General features: G+C 38.9%; 1 protein-coding gene across 1 annotated transcript in view; it reads right to left on the bottom strand.

Annotated features, from left to right (window-relative positions):
• ARMC1 (armadillo repeat containing 1) overlaps positions 1-23,579 on the bottom strand; it is a 32,147-nt gene extending 8,568 nt beyond the window's left edge. Inside the window, exons 1-4 of the mRNA XM_072329759.1 lie at positions 23,409-23,579; positions 21,170-21,371; positions 18,315-18,406; positions 1,780-1,969 (exon numbers count right to left, since the gene is read on the bottom strand). Coding sequence (XP_072185860.1) covers positions 1,780-1,969; positions 18,315-18,406; positions 21,170-21,343 — 456 coding nt within the window. The 5' untranslated portion in view covers positions 21,344-21,371; positions 23,409-23,579. The remainder of the gene's footprint in view (positions 1-1,779; positions 1,970-18,314; positions 18,407-21,169; positions 21,372-23,408) is intronic.
• Positions 23,580-23,903: the final 324 nt, after the last annotated feature.

Raw genomic sequence — 23,903 nt, 5'->3', positions numbered from 1 at the left:
CAAAAACATCCTGCCGCACACTAAACAACAACTGACCTTTCCCCTCTCTTGCTGAAGTAATCAATACTTACTATTTGAGGTTTCGAAATACACAGTAACGTTAGGACTTGTCACCTTTCCTAACAGCAGCTTTTTGTCTCTAATCCAAATGACTGAAAAACCCAGTGGTAAATTGAGAACACAGTATTTACTGCCCTGCATTTATTCGCTATGTGGCCTGACACTCCTGTGTCTCAGCTAACATTCTTCACTGGTGGGTGTAAACTGTTGGATGAAATGAAGCTGCTTTTATCGTTCACATCTTTCACCATTTTCCAAGTCCCCAACTTATTCCAACATTTTTAACAGCACTACAGGGATGTGTAACTGTTGGATGGGAATCTGGAGTATCACTCGATTTCTTTAATCAACTGATGAAATACAGAGCTATTTACACTGCATATCACCAGCTAGCATGCAGTCAGATTGTTCTTTTCTTCAACAGTGAGCTAAGAAAGCATGCTGGTGTGCTCCAGGCAACAACAGAACCCTGCAGTTTTGCTCTCTGGATTTGAATATCTAAATTTCATACACTTTTTCAGAGTAGCAGCAAATACCTCTGTCTCAACATCTGAAACGTAAGACTCAAGGTTTTATGCTCAGGTTGCATTTATCAAAGTACACATAAAAAAATGCTTTTAAAATAGAATTGGACTACAATTAGCACAACTAAACTCACAGTCAAAGCGGATGAAATTTCTTTCTTGGAAAGACCAATGAGTAAATAAACCGATCACAAGCATAAAAACAAAAACCACTCAATGAAAAAAAAAAAAGAAAAAAACCCAACCAAAAAAATAACAAAACGGGACACAAACACTTCAGAGTACAAAAAACAACAGTCTTGACAAAGAGCTGCCTTTATAGGCAGAGCAAGGGGTGGACAGACAGAACTGTAAAAAATATTTACATTGCATAAAGTGAGCTAGAACAGCATGTTATTTCTAAAGCAATTAACTACGATCTTATGAAAACAGTACGACGAGCGTTGCTGTTGATAAACTGGGCTTGTGGACACGCTTACTTGGCAAAACGCAAAGCAACAAAGCAAAGGATCAGGTTTGATCATTTAAAATGGGTACAAAACCAAAGATACAGAGTCCGGAGGGCACTTGTGGATAACATGCTTAAACAGTCTACATGCTGTTTGGCAGCCGTAAAAAGGCAAACATGGCCCTGGGGTGTTATCTACAGGGGTATGGTAGATAAATCCGTAGAAGTAATTCTGACATTATATAAAGACTCAGTGAGACCTCATTAACTCAAATGCCATTCTGGTCACTACAGTAGAAAAGATCTCACAGTCAATGAAAAGATGTAGCAAAACCAACTCAAAACACCAGTGTTTCCAAATTAAGGCAAATAAAAAATGCTATTTCGATCTCTTGCATATAAGTAAACTTTTCCTTTATTAAGACTGCTACAAGCACAAGATACTGAAACTGCCAAAGGTACCTTGTTTATTCCACTCTTTCTTGAAAAAGAAAAGAAAGGAAAAGCAGGAACAAAATAGTTTTTACAGTAGTTAAAAAAGGAAACTTGCCTTAAAAATGTCCTTCTACATTCTGAGTATGTTCCATTTATGCAAGATTTTATATCAATCCTGCGGTATGAAACATAATTCAAAGAAACTGCTGATGATTATCACACACACAACTAGCTCGACCATGTTACCTGTGTGTGCAGAACACATCTCAGTACAGTACGCCTTATTTACACAAGCACAGAGGGTTTCCTTACCGAATCATCAAGGCCATCTATATGTAAAACCACTGTCTTAGCACGTTTATTTGTGCTGCCAAGGAAAAACTGTGCTTTCCGTCGACGATAATTCATTTCATTCACATTGTCCATGTCTGACATGTTGGAAGACTGCAGGATGTCATAGACTTCAGAAGCCAGAAGTTTAGTCTCTCCAGGCGTAGTGGTCCTTAAAGAAAAAGGGATTGAGACGCGTAAAGATTTATTTTTACATTAGTTCTTCAGCTGTCCTACCAACTGAAATGCTATATTCCACATGCTACAAAAATACAATTACACAGTCAATACATAGCAACAATGTCAAACAGGACTTCTAAAAAGGAAAACAAAAAAAATATCCAACAGTACTTGAGACAATGTATAGCATATTCAACCGCTGTCTGTTGTCTGTATCTAGTTGAAAATGAGAGTCTTTAGGCCACTTTTGTACTTGTGAGTTCCTGTTCTACCATTTCCATTTTAGCACTATCAACTGAACAGAACTCGGTCATGCTTGTTTTCACTCCTTACAAGGCGTCATACAAATGAGAGACTGAAAGCTACGACTGAAACTTTAGTGGGGCTTGGAATTACAGAAATCTATTTCCTCATTACTCACACTGCAAATTTTTAAGCTGCTTTAATTCTTACATAACCATAAACAAATCATGGTTCTTAAACTATGAGAATACAGTTCACATTAGCTGGACAACTGGAAACAAAAAGCAGCAGTAGATTCTCAGCACACTAACGTTACTTCAGTCACATCAAGGCTTGTTTGCTTTCAAATAAAAAGCCTCAATTGTTTTGAGATACATTTTTTTTCCCTACTTCCAACATTACATAATACAAATTCTCTCTCCATGGAACTGTAACCTTCGCAAATGTTTTCTTCTCAAAAGTTGTTGAGCAACAACTAAGTAGAATCCCAGATTATCTTAAAAATCTAAAGGATATGCACTTCTTAGATAGAAAAATGCAGATATAGTCTGAACATATATTAGTTCCTTATGATTAATGAAAACTAATTTTAATAGAGAATATAAATTCATTGTCCAAACTCATCCTTATTTTAATTACAACACTGATTCAAATCCATGTTCAGAAACAAAATTAATACACCATGAGCATGCAGTTAATCTTAAAACAATGAATCAGAGCTTTGCTGTTTTCTTTAGCAAAAACCAAATAATTAACAAGTACATTTAGAATTATTATTTTTTTGTTTCCTATTTTACTTTCTTAACTACCATATGTTAAACATCTTCTCCATCCTAACACATGTCCAAGAAAGAACACCAAAGCAAGCACATTAAGAATTGGTTGGATATGAGGAGAAATTTCTTCTCAGTGAGTGATAATGCATTGGAACATGCTGTGCAGGGAAGCCTTAAGAGTCACCATCCCTGGAAATGTTCAAGAACCATGTAGTTGTGGCAATGAGGAACACGGGTTAGTGGGCACAGAGTGGATGGGTTGAAAGCTGGAGTAGATGATCATAGCGGCCTCCTCCAACCTTAGTCATTCTATGAATTCACAACCTGCGGGACTATCTGTTAGACTTCTTCCCTTTTCCTTCTGTGCACACTGATTTAGGCAGCACCCCTTCAGAGAAGAAAACCTGAGTTCTTGTGGTCACTCAGAACATTAGTGAACATTAGAATTCAAGGAAAAAAGGGGAATAACAAGTCATTGCCTAAACCTAATTATAATAAAGAAACAACCAAGACCTGAAATAGCAAAGCACTTTAGCACACATGCAATTTTTAAATACATGCTCTGACTTTCTACCGAGGAAATAAAATGCTTAAATCAATTCATAGAAACAACGGTTGAAAATTCATGAAGATTTCAACTTGTTCTGTCCATAATTCACAAGAAAAGAAGCCTTAATTTCCCTTAGGAAAACATCCATCTGTAAATAAACAAGTCTAATAAACCCTCTTCACTGTTAAACCAAAGTGGTGCTCAACACTGTTTTTATGCACTATATATGTAAGAAGACAAAAACCAACAAAACTACATGTAAAATTGAAAAATATCAGAATAACAAAAGCATTTTAGAAAAATGACACATGGGCTGGGCTTTTGTTGCCTGAAATGAGGAAAAAAAATGAAACTTTAAGAGATGAGGGTTTCGAAGACACCACTACAAGCCCCTCTCATCAACTGTGTTTCAGTGGTTTCTGACAGCCTTACTCATAGCCATTCAATCCAGCCTCCCACCACTGCCAGAGCAGCAGAAGCAAACTCCTGCTTATTTTTCTGCCATTTCTCTTGTATGGTACTTCATCACCACAGAAAGCTTAGGAACTTACTACTGAGTCACTATGTAGTACCTAGCCTTCTGCTGCTAGGGAAACGATAGTCTCTGGCTGGAGTAAAGTGAGAGTAAGAAAGAAGTTGGCGGTAACATCTTACATTACTTCAGCAAGATTTAGAAGATGCCTGTCAGAAACCCAAACCTTTAATTTTAACTGTCTTCTTGAATTCCTGTCATCCTAGATTGCTGCCTGTCCTTCCTTTATGCTTACTCAAAGCTGGCTGTGTAAGTATGATGGACACAGAATCCATGTGACATGTGCTGTATCTGTGAGAAGAGGATAAAAGAAACATTTCTCATTTTCTTTGGAATTAAAAATAACCTTATAAATGCGGTCCAAATGCTGCAGATGTTTTTAAGATATTTTTAAAATCAGGACTCAATATTTTACGACAGGACTTAACAAGAACACTAATGGCCACAACTCCAAAGGTATATTTGATGTGCATAAAGTATGCGTGCTTGGATAGAATGGGTAAGCAGCACATAGCATTATGGTTGTATCGTCAGCATGTGATCTAAGCACACATACAGCATCATAAGTGATAACAGAATACGCCCAACAGCCCTCCCTATGCAGTAATATCTGACATAAATATAATGTAGACAGCTGTGCTTCTTCTTTTGGAAGTATAAAGGTTGAGGAAGACTAATGTAACAGTCTTTCTCCAAACAGGGAAAACACAGGACACAAATATTTTTATATATTTTTATGTATGTATTTTATGTATTTACATGTATGTGTGTGCATGTATAGATGCACAGAAACCATTATGTGCATTTCCTTAATGGCATACATTACGCTTTTGAAGAATAAACCAATAGCAGAAATATTGTAATGGAATTTCATTAGAACATTCTACTGAACTTATAGCCTAGACACTGGAGAATTTCAAATTAGGGAGGGTTTGCCAGAGATTCAGTGACATCTCAGATTCTATCAAAAGGACTTGTGTCATTTAATTCCATACTTAAAGCCCAGACACATTTATACAATGACACTGCTTTTGGTTGTATCTAATCAACTTGTGACAAGAATTCAAGGTTCCTGAAAGTCTTTGAATCATCACTGCAGCTGATGTAGGTGCTGGGGAACTAGAAAAACTAGGAAAGCAACTGTCACATTCATCTTCAACAAAGGCAAGAAGGACAACCCACAGAACTACAAGCTGGTCGATCCCTGGCAAGGTAGAGGAGCAGCTAATCAATCCTAATCAATTTCCAAAAACATGAAGAAGGTGATTAAGAGCAGTCAGCACTGACATACCAAACAGAAGACTTACTTGGCCCAGAGTGTGATGGTCAGCACAAAGTCTGACTGCAGGCTGCATACCCCAGCAGTTCATACCAGGTCCAGTTCTGTTCAACACCTTTGCTAATGGTCTGGATGATAGAGTGAAACCTCAGAAAGTTTGCAGATGACACAGAACTGGGTGGACAGGGTCCAACTCACCAGAGTCGTGCTGCCAACAAGAGGGACCTTGACAGGCTGGAGAAACTGGCAGACAAGAACTTGATGCTCAACAAGGAGAAGTGCAGAGTCCTGCACCTGCAAAGGATCAACCCCCGGCATAAGTAGATGCTGTGACCACGCAGCTGGAAAGTAACTCGGTACAAAACGTGCTGGTGGACACCAACTTGAACAAGAACCAGCAGTATACCCTTGACAAAACAGAAGGCTAATGGTATCCTGTGCTGCATTAGGCAAAGTCTTGTCAGCAGGTCATGGGAGGTAATTCATCCCTTCTGGTGAGGGGCCACACCTGGAGTGCTTGTTTAGGTAGGCCCAAAACTGAGGTTGTTCAATCTAAAGAAAAAAAAAAGGCTGGGGATGATTTTATGCAAAGTTGAGCTTGGCTCTTTTTAGCAGTGCCCAGCGAAAGAACAAGAGGCAATGAGCACAAACAGAAATACGAAGTGTCTGCTGGAACATCAGGAAATAGGCTGCCTAAAGGGGATGCAGAATCTCACCCTTCTCCAAAAGCTGCCCGGACAGTGTCCCTGCTTAAGGAGGATTCGTACCAGATGGACCTAGAGGTCTTGCCAGCTTCAGCTGTTCCACAATTCTGTGAAAACCTTTAGAAAGTTCAACTGAATGCCATATTAATTAGCCTACTCATACACATCTAACGTGAATTGAAAGTGAAAACAATTCCAAGATTTCTGTAATATCATTCATTGCAGTAAATGTGGTATCCTAAATGGAAAGAAAAACAAAAAAACCCCACAAGCCAGAAATTAATGGATTGGCTTGAATTCTTTCCAAATTTATTGGGCAAACACAACTGTATTATGCCCTTAAGAACACTGATATATTTTATTTCCAGGTGACCAATTTCTTTCAGAGTTCATTCTCCTTATATTCAAAGACAGAAACTGCTGCTACCCAAAGGAGGAGTAAATTGCAAAGAACTGCTATATTCCATGAGAGAAAAAAAAACACAACACTAATCCTTGATTCTAGAAGTGAGACACAGTGATTGACACGGTTTTGATGAAAACTTTGAGCATGAATGACAAGCCTAAAGAAAGAGCATGGTATTAGAGAAAAAGCAATCTGTTTCAAGACAGTTATCTGATCTGGCTGTTTTTTCGGGCTGTTCTGCTCCAGTGCCAGGGCAGGATTCTTTCTTATCTCCAAGAATGTTGCTCTTTCTTGTGTGCTTTTTGTGCATCCCATGATATGTTGGTCTCACAAGCGTATGGCTGCTCTCCTGACTCATTCCAGGCAACAGGGAAGGCATTTGAAAGCAATTCAAAAAAGGAGTACTACTTCAATGTACACTTTCACACAGTCCCAGGAAGGTGCTAGCACCATGCTATCCCTTCTAGTACACCACTTGTTCAGTTTCCTCTAGCCCCAAAACACACAGTAAAAGCCAGATAACATCGTAACGCAGTTGTCGAAGATTATCACCCACTTTCATTAAAATACGTTAGAATTCTGACATATGTGGAAAGCAGGATGCTTACCTATCCAAAAGCAACGTATCAGCAGATTAATGATCAGAAATCATTTCATAAAGAAAACAGTAGAGTCAATAGGACTGGGAAGTCTGAAGTGACACTCAGAGCTGCAACACTACAAGCCTCTAAATCCAGAAATCAAGCAGCTAGACTGCTCAATGTCTGAGTGCAGTTGTGCATGTGACAGCACCCTAATGGTATCAGCCAAGCGCTAGCTATACATCACCTTTATTTACCCCAAAGCTTGCACACAATGTAAACAAGGCAGGGACAGAATTTCCTAGAGTGCTTTCCAGACTTGCAAGATGCTAGTCTTCCAGTCTCTACTTGCACTACTGGCCCTGAGAACTTGACCACGAGATACTAAGCTAGGAAATGGCTGGAAAAGAAAGAGGAAACCAGATGTCTTCAAGGGGATTTTGTACTAAAAACAAGAGATGCTTTACCAATGTTAGGAATGAAGACTGCATTTCCCAGAGGCACTTCCAGCTCAACTTAAATCTGATCTTAGAAATTCAGAGAAATATCATGTAAATATCATGACCGATGGTCTCAAGACTGTTAAAAAAACAAACAAAAATAAAAAAGCAGACCTACACTGTAATTATTATACACAAGTTGCAAATCTGAGTAAAATCGAAGTATAATTCATTAGCTATGGTGAAGTCAGTGACCACAATACAATCTTAAACATCTAGCAAACAGAATAATTACCAAGTGCTTAGACTGTTCCCTTGATTTATTCTATTGTCCTCTGATCACAAGAAGAGAACATACTTACAAGAATGGGATAACAGATTTGAACATATGCCATATGCTTAACCCATCTATTCATCCAATTTTGTTCAACTCTTGCTATTTATATGCTAAATGGAGATCAACTTTTGATCTTCCACAGCTTGCTTTCTACCATATGGACATATTCTCCATCACAAGAAAAGAGGAAAAAAAAAAGGGAAAAAATCCAGGCCTGTTACTCAACTAAACTCAAAAGGCTTTAGAGTAGCATTTGCTAGACACGAGTCTGCATAGCAGACACAAACTCCACTTCAAATTTCACAGTAGCTAGTCTTAACATCTTGCCTGCTAATGAACAGTAATTATTTAATGGCCTTATATGACAAATCATGTTCATTACATGGCTTCAGCAAATTGCACTCGCGTTAAAAAAGAATCTTAAGGGTAACGTTGCTCTTCGGTCCTTTCCACTGCAAGATATCAAATGCCGGAATTAGAAAGGTAATCCTTCCCCATGATAATGTTGTAGCCATCAGGTAGAAATATTGGCAGTACTGAATTTAGGCTTTGTCCATAAGATTTCAGGAAAATGCAAGAAGCCAAATGCCACTTGCTGTACTACCACGTATTCTAATGCCACTTTGTCCCACAGTAATACATAATGATAGCACATCGTTTTATAGAAAATCCTTATAAACCTACAGAAACAGCTCAATTTTTGAGTACTAAATTTCAGCTGTTTATTTCCCTGATTTATTTATTCATTTATTTTGGACAAAGTGAAAAAAAAATGAAATAGGTTGCAAACTGAGGTTTCCTTGAACATAGATTGCGTAAACAACAAGAGTTAAACTACAGCACCAACCTGCAGAGGAGCAAAAAAACAGATCTGGTCTTCACAGGCTTATTTGTACAGAAGCTTTGTCTTCTATATATTTGTCGATATAGTTAATATTTACCTATTCAGCAGAAACTTGAAGTAGGTAACTATGAAAGCAATGACTAATTTAGACATCTTGTTTCTGTCTCGAACTACCTGTTTGCAATTCATTGTGAGGTTGTTGTTCGTTATGTCTGTTTTATAAAGCGAACCAGTATTACCAGCAGCTTTGATGCCAGCCAAAAGGACAGCATGTTTCTTTTCTTTTGTACAGACACTTTGCATGAAGGTCAAAAGCCAGGGACAAGCATCATCTGCATACAGCAATCCAAAAGCAGACATCTGATACTGGCAAGAGAGATGAGAAACCTTGCAGAGATAAGTATCTACCTCCTCCCTTTCCACAGATAAATGGCACTAGACTACAATACTGTCAATCCACAACCGCAGCATTAAATACTTGACAATAACATTTGCTATTTTCATTTCAAAGCACCTTAAGCTTCCTTTGCTCTTTATTTTAGTGAGCTGTCAGGAAAAGTCAGCGTATCATTGAAGAACCCACCTCAGCACTTTTTCTTGTAAACTCAATAGCAACCAGCGAAGGTCACTATTTCTAAAACACTTCGACATCAGCTGACTACAAGGTTTATTGAGTGTTAAAGGCACCCTGAGTTGCCACTATTCCTGTCTCTTCTGCCAATCCACATAAAATCTTTTCCCTCCCACCTCAGTACTGCATCCCACTACAAAAACAGAACATTTTCCTTTTGGCATGCCACATCAAGCAAGTTTTGATGCACTTAAATTCAACACAATAGTCATTTTTTTTCTTGCCATACGGTACACAATATTCAATATAAATTTAGATCATACTGTTTAGCACAGGGACTCTTGCAAGACTGCAGATAACTTCATTTTTTTAATATTCAAGCCCACAGTGCTTCAAGAGACCATTATTTGTTTAAATACAAAGTCTGCTGAAAAAATATGAGTTAAAAAACACCTTAAGCTCACACTGTTTTGTCAAACAGTTAACTTTATGCTCCAGAAAGTTTCTACATAAGGAAGAAATTGGCTGAAACATTTAACTCAAGTGTATTTAAATCCTTACCAGTATTTTATACTTTACACACTTTTTTGCAGTTTCAAAGTTCTTTATTCTTCAATATTCTTCATATTTCTTGCCTCCAATGAAAAACTACCAGATCATTTTCAAAATTCCCAACTCAGTTCTTCACTTCTGAGTAAAAAGCACTGCAAGCAATTACGATTGTTGCCCACTCTTTACCAACAATAAATACTGAACCATGGTTTCTGAGACAGAGTCCAAACGATGAAAAGCCACACAACCAACAGCTGTGATGCACATGCCAGATATCAAGTGGAAGGTCATATGGTAGAAGCAGAAAGTAAAACCAAACTGAGATAGGAATGTCTAACTGGAATTACAGAAAAGTAACACATGAATGAAAAGAGTACAAACACACAAAAAAGCCTGATTTCAAGGCTGAAAACCACTTCAATGGTTGAAGAAGACACAATACTGACTGCGAAGAGCACAGTAAGCAAACAGGCTGTGCAGAATAAAGGATGACTTGACTAATACCACTTTGACTGCAAGAAAGTCCCAAGATGAAAAGAATAATGTTGAAAGTAAACAAAGTCCATTGCATGTTATAGTGCACAGAGTACAGATCCTTCCATTTGGTCACACATTCAGACTCTTCTGTGACCAACTCCACACACACATCAAAAGAAAATATCAAAGCGACACACCTTCCCCTGAACTGCACCCCTCAGAATAATGGTTGAGAGCAGGTTTTTAACTGCCAACTTCCATTAAACCCTGAAAAATACTAGTCCATGCTTTGAAATTTAAATGACTACTTGCATCTGAACCACTGGCCATCAAGTCTTGGGACTGTTCTTACAAATGACATTCAGCTACTGAGCCTTTACACTGTAGTTTGTTAATCCCACAAAAATAATTAATGTTCTCTCCCAGAAAGTCCATTACACCACAGCTGATGTCCAAAGTTTTTGGATGCCACATCAATTTATTACCTAATGCTTTTTGTGTTTTATTTGTTATATATATTTTGTTACATATATATTTGCATCTGTGTCTGAATCTGTGTTGAGTTCATAGCTCCCTATTGCCTTTTGTAACACTAAGTATATTACGAGAATACAAAAATATTTAAAAAACGTTTTTAAAACAATTACTGAATTCTTCATTGTTTGCCACAACTCATAAACTAACAGAGCAAAAACCTTGACTACACATATACACATATATATGTATATATGTATATATGTATATATATATGCCATAGTGAGGTTGGTAGCCTATGACATTGAACACATCTGCTCCCTGATCCTTCCACTCCATCCTACATATAATCTCCAAATACCAGGAAGTTGTTTAGCTGACAAAAGTAGTATTCGACCACTCAGAACAAATATAACGGTGTGTTTATAGAGGACATATTGATTTTGCTTATAATACTTCACTGTGTATAGGGCTGTGGGTTTGGTTTTTTTTGGTTTCGACACAAGATGCTTTTCCAAACTTCTGAAACGTAAGATTAACAAAATAGGTGAAAAGCCATTCCTTATGGAAACTGAGACACAGAGGAGTGGGATATTTGGCCACTTTGCTTAACAACACTGAATGAAGCAGCCTGCAGATGTCTTCCTGCTGTGACCATCTATTATTAATAAGCACATTGTTACAGCACTGAATAGGCTGGAACCCCACAGCCCAAAGAGATGCAGTAACAACCAAGGATATAATTTCCTAGAAGCACTTCATTTCTAATAGACAAAACAAAACAGAGCAGGTAAAGCATGTATGCTTGGAAAGATAACAGGAAAGGAAAGATGAGGAAGGAGAACAGGGAATAGAGCATCTTCCAGGCCAGGAATGGAAGTATGGAAAAGATAAAAGACATCCAGGCGATGCAATGTAAATTAATTTCTGGAAACAACATTTTTTAACCTTCTGATCAAGGAATATTAAAGACACAGGAAAACAATGATTTTCAGAGAGAAGACAACTCAGAACAGTACAGAACAGTTCTAAAACAATCATGCAACAGAACCAAGTTTCACACTACCCAATCCTCAGTCATTTCTCCATTTCAATGTTAAATAAACAAAACAAACCCCACACAATAAATACCAAAACTGACCAAACTACCAATTCACATACAGAAAATTAAAATCTCTGCAATCCATAAAGAACAATTTCTTTCTCATTTTCATATTAGAATTTAAGTACTCCAATCAATAGCATAAATTCATAAATGCAGAATGTGGAAAGTTGTCAGAATTTTTGTAGCTACATTTGCGCACAAAATATTATCCTGCGGCCCGTTATGATATGGGAACATCCCCTCCACCACCACACATCCCTTTAAAGACGTGATTTGCTTTCTTGTTAATTAATACATGGCCTTTACCCTGTCCATCCAAGCCATTCTTTCTTTCTCACAAAGGAGACAAAGCATGTCATACAACTACGATGGCAAAGCTGTTGTGATGCCACATTCCTACTGTTTTCACTTCAGCAAATACTACTCCGTTCTGTTGTGGTGGTTTTTTTATTATTATTTTCACATCGTAAATTTAAACTTGGCTGGTTTCAATGAATAATTAAATTTTCAAAAAGTATAGGTAATTAAGACAACCAAAAATTAAAATGGAGTAAGAAGTCAGCAATTATAGACTGCATGTATTTTACCGTATCTGCAAGGGACTCTAATTAAGCACATATTAATTGCCCTAATCTTCTTAGGCAAGTAATAAATTGAAAGAGCTGATTAATGCACTGGATTTAGTTCAGCTTGTTAAATCTGACACCCTGGCAAAGGAAGACTATCTTGAAAAGCTCTTTTAGCCAACTAATTGGAATTTTACCCTCAGTAATTTCCTATTCCATAATAAGAGCTATTCAGTATCTACTGACTCATTGTTTTTTGTGTTGTTTTTTTTAAATACACGTTAGTTATATTTATGTTCCATTATGCTCCTCATAAAGATCAAGAAAAATTATAAACTTTGACCTTTACTGTCCATGAAAAGTCACTTTTACTCCGAACACTAATTAGTATATTTCCTTGTAGGCTATAAATCCTAATTAATTTTAATTCTAGAAGCTGCTAATAACATTTTATAAAGTCCATACGGACACATTAACTACTCCATACAATTCATAAAGCCAGCAACCAAACCAGTTTTCAATATTAAATAACTGCTGATGACTACTAGAATGCAATGAAATGCATTTCTTCAATGAACATCCACCTCTACTCTCCTTTTTATTTATTTACACAAACGTTTGTACACATACAAGTTCTCAGTCAAACGCAAGACAAACATTTTTGATAAAAAATGAATGATTAAAAAGAAAAAAAGAAAAAAGACACTTGGAATCACAGAATCATAGGGGTTGGAAGGGACCTCCAGAGATCATCGAGTCCAACCCCCCTGCCAAAGCAGGCTCCCTACACCAGTCGCACAGGTAGGCGTCCAAGAGGGACTTGAATATCACCAGAAAAGGAGACTCCACAACCCCCCTGGGCAGCCTGTTCCAGTGGAATCCTCTATGCAAGGATTTTAAAGGTCTGATTTCTTTCCACCACACTTCTTACTCTAGACAGCAAAACTCAAAGATGCATCAAACTTCACCTACAACTAAGCAGATCTGGATGCACAAAGAAGAAACTTTCCCTGATAAGAAAAGCAGCAAGTATGGAAGGAAGGAAAAGGATTTTTTAATATTCAAAGTGTGTCCTGAAATATTCTACGGAACTCAAACAGCTTCTCATATGCCCTAGAAAACACAGAAGTTTATAAAGCCTTTTATATGAAGTATCTCAGTCAAACAAGTTGCAAACCAAGTTTAGTTTGAAAAAGCATCCTAAATATCTCTCTCTCTTTTCAGATCTTTATTCTGTACTCCTCAGAGCTGACATTTCTTATTGCTGCTCCAGTCTCTAAACCTGAAATGTTATTCTTCTGTTCACAAAATAAATAGTATTCATATATTTTGAAATGTCATTGACTTTGAACCTAAAAATTATCCTTTATTCCTTATGTGAAATGGAGTCAGCTGACTGTTCATTTTAAGAAACAAAGCTATGTTCACAGTTGACCTGTAACACTTAGCATAAATGAGTATCAAAACGCTGACCCAAGACTACTAGGGAACCACTAAGCCGATGAAATGAGAACTGCTGGTACCTCAAAGAGTTACAGGTAAACCTGGCTGTCTCTCAAACAACCATTTCCTGTCCATTTTCTGTGATGCACTACAGATAGCACTTCTCAGACAAAAAGGTGGCAGTCAGTTCCAACATTCATCACAGGTAACCTTCCATAGGAAAAAGTACTTTACATACAGGGGTAAAGAGTTCAAATAAACGCTACGTTTTCCTTCAATTGGTTGTATCTCATTCTCAACAAAAGGCTCTGGGGCAGTTACTGAAGTTCTACTGTACTGTTAAAACAAACTGAATTAGCAAGCCAGCTATTTTCTAGTTGATGGCATCAACCATTTAAATTTTCAGATCTGTTAGATCAGTTTGGTGTAGGTGGGATACACATAGCTGTCAAGAAAATCCACTCGTAAACCTAAAATCTCATTACAGAGTTAAAGGGCTTATCAAAAGTCACTTAAAATTCAAGGCGAGCATAACAGAAGTGTAATTCTAAAACTCTTGACATCCTAAGCTCAGTGTTTGTTAGGTCAGTGATGAACTGGATTAAGTCTAAGGGATGCAAACTGCATAGTTGTTAACCCGAGTTGAAGACTTTACGGCCGCTAATGACTTTAGGACCCTAACTCCCTAGAAGTTCACAGCTAGGCCAATTACCGAAGTAACACCAAGGAGATGAGCGGTAAAACGGCGATTTATTGAAGCAAACACTTATATAAACTATGTCTTTCGTGTACGCCTACTGCATTACATGCCACCAATCCTTCCAGAAATGGAGAAGGGCCTGTCGTGTAACAGCCCGATATTCCCCGTATTTCACCTAATACACAACACCGAGTCTTTGTGCAAGCGAGCTACACCTCACTGCTTGGAAACTATTAACACCAACAGTGATGGAATACAGTTCATCACAGCACTGAACAGGGAAAGCCCACGAATATTATGCACATAAGAGAGAAATCAATGAGAGTAAATGGTGACAGTTAAAAAAATTCTTGATAAAAAGGCACAATTCACACCACTGGATGCATTTAACCTGTCAAGAAAAATGAGCCAGTGGCTACAAGTTCTGCTATGGAAGATAACAGAAAAAAATCCTCAAAAATCCAAATTAAGTTATGGATTGGAATGATGAGTTAGATATTCAGATTCCAGAAAGCACACTGGAATGTACAGAATGAAGTCACCAAGACCACAGCATTTATTACTGCATTTATTAATGTTTAGTTTCAGTTCAAAGGACGATGACATTTTATGAGAAACTGGAATCACGTTAGAAAACAGACTTTCCATTTTGCAGAGCAAAACTGAAGAAGACCTTGCTGTCTCCCCTACTGACTTTCTAACAGAGAAAAAAAACAAAACACAGACTTTTCTTTTTTGTGACACGATTTTTCATCTAGCTTCTCAGCACTTTTTACCATCTTTCTCCATATTTCTCCGGGCAAAACAAAACTTAGCTTCAGCATTTCTTGTCAGCATTACAACCGAAAATCCTGACAAGCACATGACAAAGTCTTGTGTTTGAAGATGCTACATATTTAAATTTTCATCATATCACACATTCCAAATGTTACAAGCACATAAATCAAATGTATGTTCTTGCTCTTGCCAAAGAGCTTTCTAGAAAAAAAATGAATCTACAAGATACCCAGTTTTTAACCATCTTTTCTCTCCTCTTCAAGCTTCTGAACTTTATACCCTTTTCATCCCTGAATCACAGAACTGTTTGGACTGAAACTGATCTTACAGATCATCTAGTTCCAGCTCTATGTTGGAAACTCTGCCATGGAACCTCTCACTAGATCAGGTTGCCCAAAGCCCCATCCAACCTGGCCTTGAAAACAGCTCCTCTGGACGGCCTGTTCCAGTGCCTCAGTACATTCACAGTAAAGAATTTCTTCCTTATATCTAATCTAAATCTACCCTCCTTCAGATCAAAGCCCCTACCCCATGTTCTGGTACCACACACCCTGATAGTCCCTCCCCAACTTTCCTCTTTTAGGTACTGGAAGCTACATACAAGCTCTCCCCAGACGCCTCATCTCCAGGAGGAAGAAGCCTAGCTCCCTTAGCCTGTCTTCATAGGAGAGGTGTTTCAGCAATCTGTTCACCCTCATGACCTCCTATGGACTCATTCCAACAGGTTCACATCCTTCTTATGCTTGACAACCCAGAGCTGAATCCAGTATTGCAAGCAGCACCTCACAACAGCAAAGCAGAGCAGGAGAATCGCCTCACTTGCCTTGCTGGTCACATTTCTTTTGATGTGGCTCAGGATATGGTTTGTTTTGGGGGCTGCAGGAACAATTTGCCTCTTCAAGTTGAGCTTCTCAACCACCAACAAGCCCAACTCCTTGTCCTCAGGGCTGGTGTCAGTACTCTCTCCATTCAGCCTATATGTGTGCTTGGGGTTGCAGCACATTGTACCCAGCCTTTTTGAACCATATGTTGCTCATACAGGTCTACTTCTTGAGCCTGTCCAGGATTCTCTGGACAGCACCCCATCCCTCCAGCATGTCAACCTTGCATGCACCCTGGTGTTGCTGGTAAACTTGCTGAGTGTGCACTCAATCCCACTGCCAGTGTCACTGACAAAGTGTTAAATAACACAGGTCCTAGCACTAACCCCTGAGGAATGCCACTTGCCACTGGTCTCCACCTGGACATTGAGCCACTGACTGAAACTCTCTGAGTGTGACCAACCGGTCAATTCCTTACCCATTAAGTGGTCCATTCATCAAATCCACGTCTCCCTAATTTGGAAACAAGGACTTCATGTGAGACAGCGTCAGAATAGTTTGCACAAATCCAGGTAAAAGACATCAGCTGATTTACCCTTATCACCCAGTGCTGTACTACCATTGTACATCTGTCATTTGTGAAGCCCTGTTGGCTGTCATTAATCACCTCCTTGTTTTCCATATACCACAGTTACCAGGACAATCCGTTCCATCATCTTGAGTGCTCTGTCATTCCCATAGCCTTTCTTTTCTCCTTTTATAAAACAAGAGTTTTTATTTTTCCCCTTCTTAGTAGCAATTTCAACAGGCTGTTACTACTTCTCAAATACGATGGATAGTGGGGTTAGCAGCTTCATCTGCCAGTTCTCTTAGGACCTGTAGATGCATCCCACCAGGTTCTGGAGGATCTGTGCACCTTAGATCACCACAAGGCCTTCTACAGTGGATAGCTCTTAATTCTCTCACACCCTGCCTTTGCATTCTGCAGCTTGCACAGTGTGGCTAGAGAGCGCTTCCTGGTTAAAAATGAGGCAAAAAAGCCATTGAGAATCTCAGTGTTTTCCATATCCCAGATAATTAACTCTCCCATTTCTAATCAGAGAAAACACATTTTCCCTAGTTTGCCCTTTACCACTAGCTCACTTACAGTAGCCCTGTACTTACAGTTGGCCCTGATGTCCTGGCCAGATTTAATTCTATCAGGACCTTAGCTTTACTAGCCCAGTCCTTGGTTGCTCAGATAATTCTTCTGTGCTGCTCCTGAGCTACCTGTCCTTGCTTCCAACCTCTGTAGGCTTCAAGTTGAAACACAGAAGAAATGATGCCTAAGCAATTTCCATAACATTATTTAAACAAAAATTTTAATTAAGACTGTTTCCTCAGCACTATTATGTAAGCTACAGAAGCTGATAACAAACACTATTCCCCTTTCGCCATCTTCGTGTGGATTACATAAGATGCTAAGAAACTTCTTTAAATAGACAACTAATCTACACTAAAGGCAAATTGGCCTGCAAGAAATGCTTCTAATACTACCTACACATTCCAGTTTTACTGTTACTATAAAGTAGCAAGCAGAGTCTTCAGTATATTTAACTTAATTATTCTTGTCCTTTAAAAATGCCAATACTGTAAGATTTAATTTGATTATTTTTATATACCCAATATAAAAACCTGTCACTTAAACCTCACTAACTTCTTCTCCATCAGTAAAACATTTCCTGAACATGAACCTGTAGATACAAACTTTCTAAAACATATCAAGAGAAATACATTGCATACACCCTTTCCTTTCCTAAAAGTGGGAAACAAAGAGAAACATGACAGATTGCAATCATTTCCATTAAATGCACTAGAGCAAGAAACCTTTATAAAATGATTTAGGTTACAAAAGAACCTAAAGGGATGAGGCAAAATTACCTACTTGCAATAAGGGCCAGAAATCTGTTGTTTGGCAAATGACTTTCAAAGTACTATTTATTCTATTCTTGCTTTGTCACACTACAAAACAAAGAGCATTAACTGCTTGCAACCTCAACATTGACAGGAAGAACGCAATAATAAAAATTCACTACACAAAATGATAGTTGAAATTTTACTTTGCGACAGCATGTTATATTTTTACTGTCTTTGGATACAACAACTCAACATAAACTTACTTTTGTATTACATTCTGTAAGCTGAGCATCATACCCAATTCACCTTTCATCTTTTCTCTGTTGGCACGGCACTCTGCCAAATAACGGAGAGCCTAAAATAAAAAGGACAAATCAGCAATATTTCCAGTACGTTATTATTTCTTTTTATCACTGTAAAACTGCAAAAGATTCACAATGCCATTTCTAGTAAAAGTATTATCACATGCTGTAAATATTAAAAGAATTGTTTTACTCTCAAATATACAGAAAGGACTATCCAATCTACGAGAAAAAATCAAGAGGCCAGGTTTGCTTATACTAAGCGAATGTCTACAACTAACCCACAGAGCCTTTACAAAGATGACGGAGACAAACATTCCTCTACAGCAGCAGAAAACATAACAAGGAGAAGGAAAACTGTCATTAGAGAAGTTCAGGTTAGACACTATGAAAACTTTTTTTTTCCTCTACGAAGGCAGTTCAGGAAGCGGAAGCAAATGTCTTCCAGAAGTCCTTTCCAGCCAACACTACTATGTTCCAAGATCTAATGTAATTTATTATACACTGTGTTTCCAGTAGTTCTGTGGATTCACACCACCAAGTTTCTACTGTCCACAGAGAGGTCTACTACACTAATAAGCTTCTGAAGATCAATTCCAATACTGGAAACAATAAGATCAAAAAAAGGTTTATAAAATTTAAAATACATCTAACGCTGAAGTAATTAATCACTCCATGTAAGCAGAGGAATAAGGATACAGCAGCAGTAGTCAGCTGCTTAGGTTGCTGTTACCTCAGCTGGGAACCAACACTTGCATGTTGCCCAAGGCTTTGTTTATTTGTTTTTTGAAGTAAACTTTGGAAAACTTCACACTGCTGACTCCAGCCAACAACTACATGGTTACTCTTAACGCAATACTCTTGCAGTTGAAATTTCAAGTCATAACGCATCTCTCAATTCTCAGTGCTGTCAAACTATTCTTAGAAGGAACCTCTAAAGATGTATTTTGCATTGTGCTTCAATCTGTTTTAGTCATGTAAGTACAAGAACCACATGCAGAAAATCTTGCAATTCACAAATGCAATGGGCTATAAAATTAGTTTTGTGACAGCAAGATTTAGAAGTAAATTCTAATTCTTTACATAAAGTCATATAATAACTACGCTGCTCACTAGCTGCTTCAAATATAACGTGCTCCTTATTCCCTTCAGAGATGGCTAATTAATCACCTATCTTTCTTTCTAAACTGTCTTCAGCACAGAGTAGGTAAAATTCAAGATCACCCTATTACCTTTTGAGGAAGTCTGGCTCTAGTCTGACATGGTACAAACATTTCAGAATGATAAAATATCAAAAAGTATGACTAAAAATCTATCAGCAAAGAAATTAAAAGTTACAGTACCTACGAGGTTCGGGAAGTCACAAACACAAATAGTTTGGGTAGCAGACAAAAACTTGTTTTCATAGCAATTTCTGATTGCAGTCAGGGTCTCCTCTAAATCCCTCCCCTTAATTCACTCTACCTGTAGGCTGCCACTAATTAAAACAACACAGCTGTCTCTCACCCATCAAGATGTCTTTACCACAACACTTCATTAACATCTGGGTTTGTGGAACCGTACCACACACTAGATTACCCTTCATTGATCTGACACATTCAGTTCTTTTAATGTAGGGTTAATTTTTGCAATGTGATCACAGAATGATTACTAAGTTTCATGCAGGCTGTGAGAATACGCAGCCCAAGGAAGCAAAGGAAGGAAAAGAGAGAACCAAACAAAACCCTCCATGACCTAAGGAACCCACAGTAGAATGAAAAACAGTGCAGCATATTCCCAAGAACTGTAACGTCAACTCAATAGTCATCCAGTGAAGAGCATCCAGTCTGGCAAATGCTGTGGCAAAGCTACTTTGAAAACCAATTAGCAGGATACACATCTCCTGGATTATGGGATGTCGCTCCCTGTGTCCCGAAGAGCATTGGAGTCATTACAAGAAATGCACAAATATTCCTTACGGAAGTAATACAAATGAAAAAAATACATTGAACTACAGTACAGACTAAATGTTAATGATACAGAAAATAATGAAGAATTTAATGTAAAAAGTCAAAGCTCTGCTTGTAATTTAAAATAAAGAAAAAACGATATGAAACAAAGAGAATGGCAGCTTTTACTAACTTAAAAATCTTATTAGGAGAACTGAATCAGGGTTCTAAGGAAATCTTTTGTTTGTCCTGTTTCTATGAAAGAGATGCATTTTTAGAATTTGGATCTAGGATGAGAAATCAGAACTTTATGACTTCGAACAAGCAGAAATGAAGAGCAAATGGAAAAAGTTGGATTAGACATCAACAGATTTTACATGAGGGTGGCCAAATGCTGGAGCAGGGTGCCTGAGAAGCTACAGGGCATCTAAACAAACACAATCCTGCAGTGTGTTCTAATTTGTCTCAGCTTGACCATGGGATTAGACTACATGACCTCGGGAAATCATCTCTAGCCAACACTGCCCTATAATTTATGATCCTTTTCTTACGTGAACATGAAATGATTGCATACATTCACCAAGCTCCAGGGCTTCATCTAAAGAAAAAGATATAAGCATGCTTACCTCCCTCCACAATGAAAGTGAAATGGCTGTATTAGAGAAAAAACGCAAAGCAAATTAATCTCTTCCAATTACTGTGTATTCCCCTGGAATAATGCTACATGGCTAAACAACTTTTGAATTGTGTGCTTCTTTTATAAAAGTGAAAATGAATTGTTATTTACCGTAAAAACAGGTCTTATCTTCTACATTACTTGTTTAAAGACACAAAAACAAAGGAACAAAGCGTCCTAATGACATACAAACTTTTCTCTGGAATACTTACTAATAAAGCTGAATGAACAACTGGAGGGCTGGGATGGTCCAAAAACAGAATCAGACCTGGCAGACATCCTTGATCCTGAACAATGGCTCGCCTATTCAAAGGATCAGCTGCTAGATCTCGGAGTTGATTAACTACAGATAGTGCATCAGGCTCCTCACTCATAGTGGAATTCATTTTTTCCTACACCACACGTACAAAATACCTGTTAAAAAAAACACATATAAAGTATTAATGTTTGCTATCAATTAGAGCAGAGAGAAGGCAAGAACATAAATGCACTGATTTGTTACAGGCATAAGAGTACAAAAAAAGAAGCCTCAAGGAACAAAACTTCTAAGGATAACGATCTTAGAACTTTTCAGCTGGAAACTTAAATTTCCTCTGTGGAAAGCAGACAGGGTTTGGTTCATCACATTTTCTCTTGTTTCCTTCAAATAATTTTAGACTAGTCAGCCTTTAAAGGAATACACGCACCAATATGTACAACAGTACATCCTTTACAGCACTGATAAAGATGATCAGAAACTCCGTAGTTGTCTCACACCCAGTATGCAGACTGCAAGTCTACAAACATGTTTTTCTATAAACATGTAAAATCAAAACCTGAATTTTCAGTGCCTTTAGCAATAATCAAATTTCACATAAAAATGAACCAAACAAGCAGCAAAAGATTAACCCAGCATCAAGCATAATGAATATTAGGCTTTGATTTTATCTATTCCCCAGATAGTTTGTGTAACGCCATATCCACTTAAAGCTACAAAATGTTTAGAGGTGTTGTGATTTTACTGAAACTTCTAACTAGTTTGCATTCAGTAAAGAAGAAAAAGCACGTCACACCTTGCTTCAGCCAAAGTCCAAGCCAATATCAATTTCAAATGAGACGTGTTAGTATCTGATTCCACAGTTGTTTTAATGAGGAGTAACTTACTTAACAGGCCACAGAAGCATAAGCTTGGATAAAAGAGAAGGTCTGCATCTTGATAGTGACAGAACGAGGGGGAATGTCTTTAAACTAAAAGAACGGAGATTCAGGTTAGAGTTCAGAAAGTAATTCTTTCCTCAGAGGGTGGCGAGACACTGGCACAGCTGCCCAGAGTAGCTGTGGATGCCCCATCCCTGTAGGTCTTCAAGGCCACATTGGATGAGGCCCTGGGCAGCCTGAGCTGGTGGGTGACAGCCCTGCCCACAGCACAGAGGTTGGAACTGGGTAATCTGTAAGATTTCTTCCAACTCAAAACCATTGTATAGTTACTTCAAAAGACAGACTGTACGCTTCGGAAACTACTGAATGCTACCTACGGTCCTTGGTGCTGCCACTAGAAACTCATGTAAGTAACTTTAAGGCACAAAAGCACGAATAATGACATATTGTTAAGATGCATTCATTTCCCCCCTGTACAGAAATAAATTTGTAACTGTATAGAAATAAAATCAAATTTGTAACTGGTAACCTTCTTTTCCCATTATTTCTCACACAAACAATACCATTCCAATGTTATGTTGTTCTCTTACTGCTGGCAGATGCACATGTAGAAATGTCCAATCGTTTCTGACATTTTCACATTAAAAAAAAAAAAACCCTGCTAAGTTCTTCCTTTAGGAAAGGAAATGTGAGAAGTCAATCATTACCCTCCACGTTCTTTCCTTTGACTGTTCTAAGTCCTAACAAGATCCACTGGGAACTTCATACCATAATTAATACTTTATATTCTCAAAGTAGATCACTTTAAATTGGTAAGAAGTCCCTACGAAGTTCAGTATTATTCAGCACATTCTTTAGCTGATCAACACAACTTACTCAAAGCCTGAAAATGCAATTAGTTGAAGTTATGGTGAACAAAAGCCTCTGCCTTCCAGCCGTGTCCTGAGCACCAGCTCCCTCCTACAGCACTCTTCATCCTCATCAGCCTTTATCGTTATTCTTCTCTGAATACATCTCCTGAATACAAACGAAGTTTTACCCAACCTCATCAGGTCACACGCTCTTTTCCTTCCACTCCCTTCTGTCTTCTCAGTCGCAACCGAAGACAAACCAGAAGTTCCTAGCTTCTCCACCACCTACAACAACGTTATGACAACCGGGAGCCCCCGATGCCGAGAGCCCCTGATGACCGCTGACAGAAGGCAGGGCCCCCTCGCCGCACCTCCCTCCCGGCCAGCCCGCCTCTCCCTCCCCAGCTTCTCCCGCTCCCACCCCCGCCCCCCGGAGCGGCCTGCACTCTTCCCTGCCTCGTACCGCTGAACGAGACGTCCTCACACCGACACAACTCCGCCTCAGGCCCCCATCGCCATCGGAGGCTACAGGAAGGGACGGGCGCGGAGCTCACACCTCTCCCGCACCGCCACCGGGCCCGCTCCGACCCCACACATCCCTCCGCGCCGCAACGCGATTGGTGCGGCGCCGCCCGCGCCTCTCCGCCAATCACGGCGCGTCTTGTTGTCGGTGAGGCTGGATTGGACGACGGCTGAGCCGCAAGGTACGCTGGGGACTGCAGTCCAGCAATGGCGGCCCGGGAGGCGCTCGAAGAGGGGGCTGATGCGTGCAGCACCTCGCTGAGCCCTGAGCCGTTAATCCCTCGTCCGAGAGAACCAGACAGGGACACGTACAGCCAACCGCATTTATTTTTAAGAGAGCAGGTGGCTGTTTTCTCCTCTGCGACTGCGGAGCGCTCCGTGCAGCAGCGCCTCCGAGGCGCCGTCATGTCAGCAATAGGCCGGGCCGCCGCTCCGC

This window comes from Excalfactoria chinensis, chromosome 2 (assembly GCF_039878825.1).
Source record: "Excalfactoria chinensis isolate bCotChi1 chromosome 2, bCotChi1.hap2, whole genome shotgun sequence".
Taxonomy (NCBI): Eukaryota; Metazoa; Chordata; class Aves; order Galliformes; family Phasianidae; genus Excalfactoria; species Excalfactoria chinensis.
The sequence above is the reverse complement of the archived record's forward strand: the minus strand, read 5'-3'. Positions and strand labels throughout refer to the sequence as shown.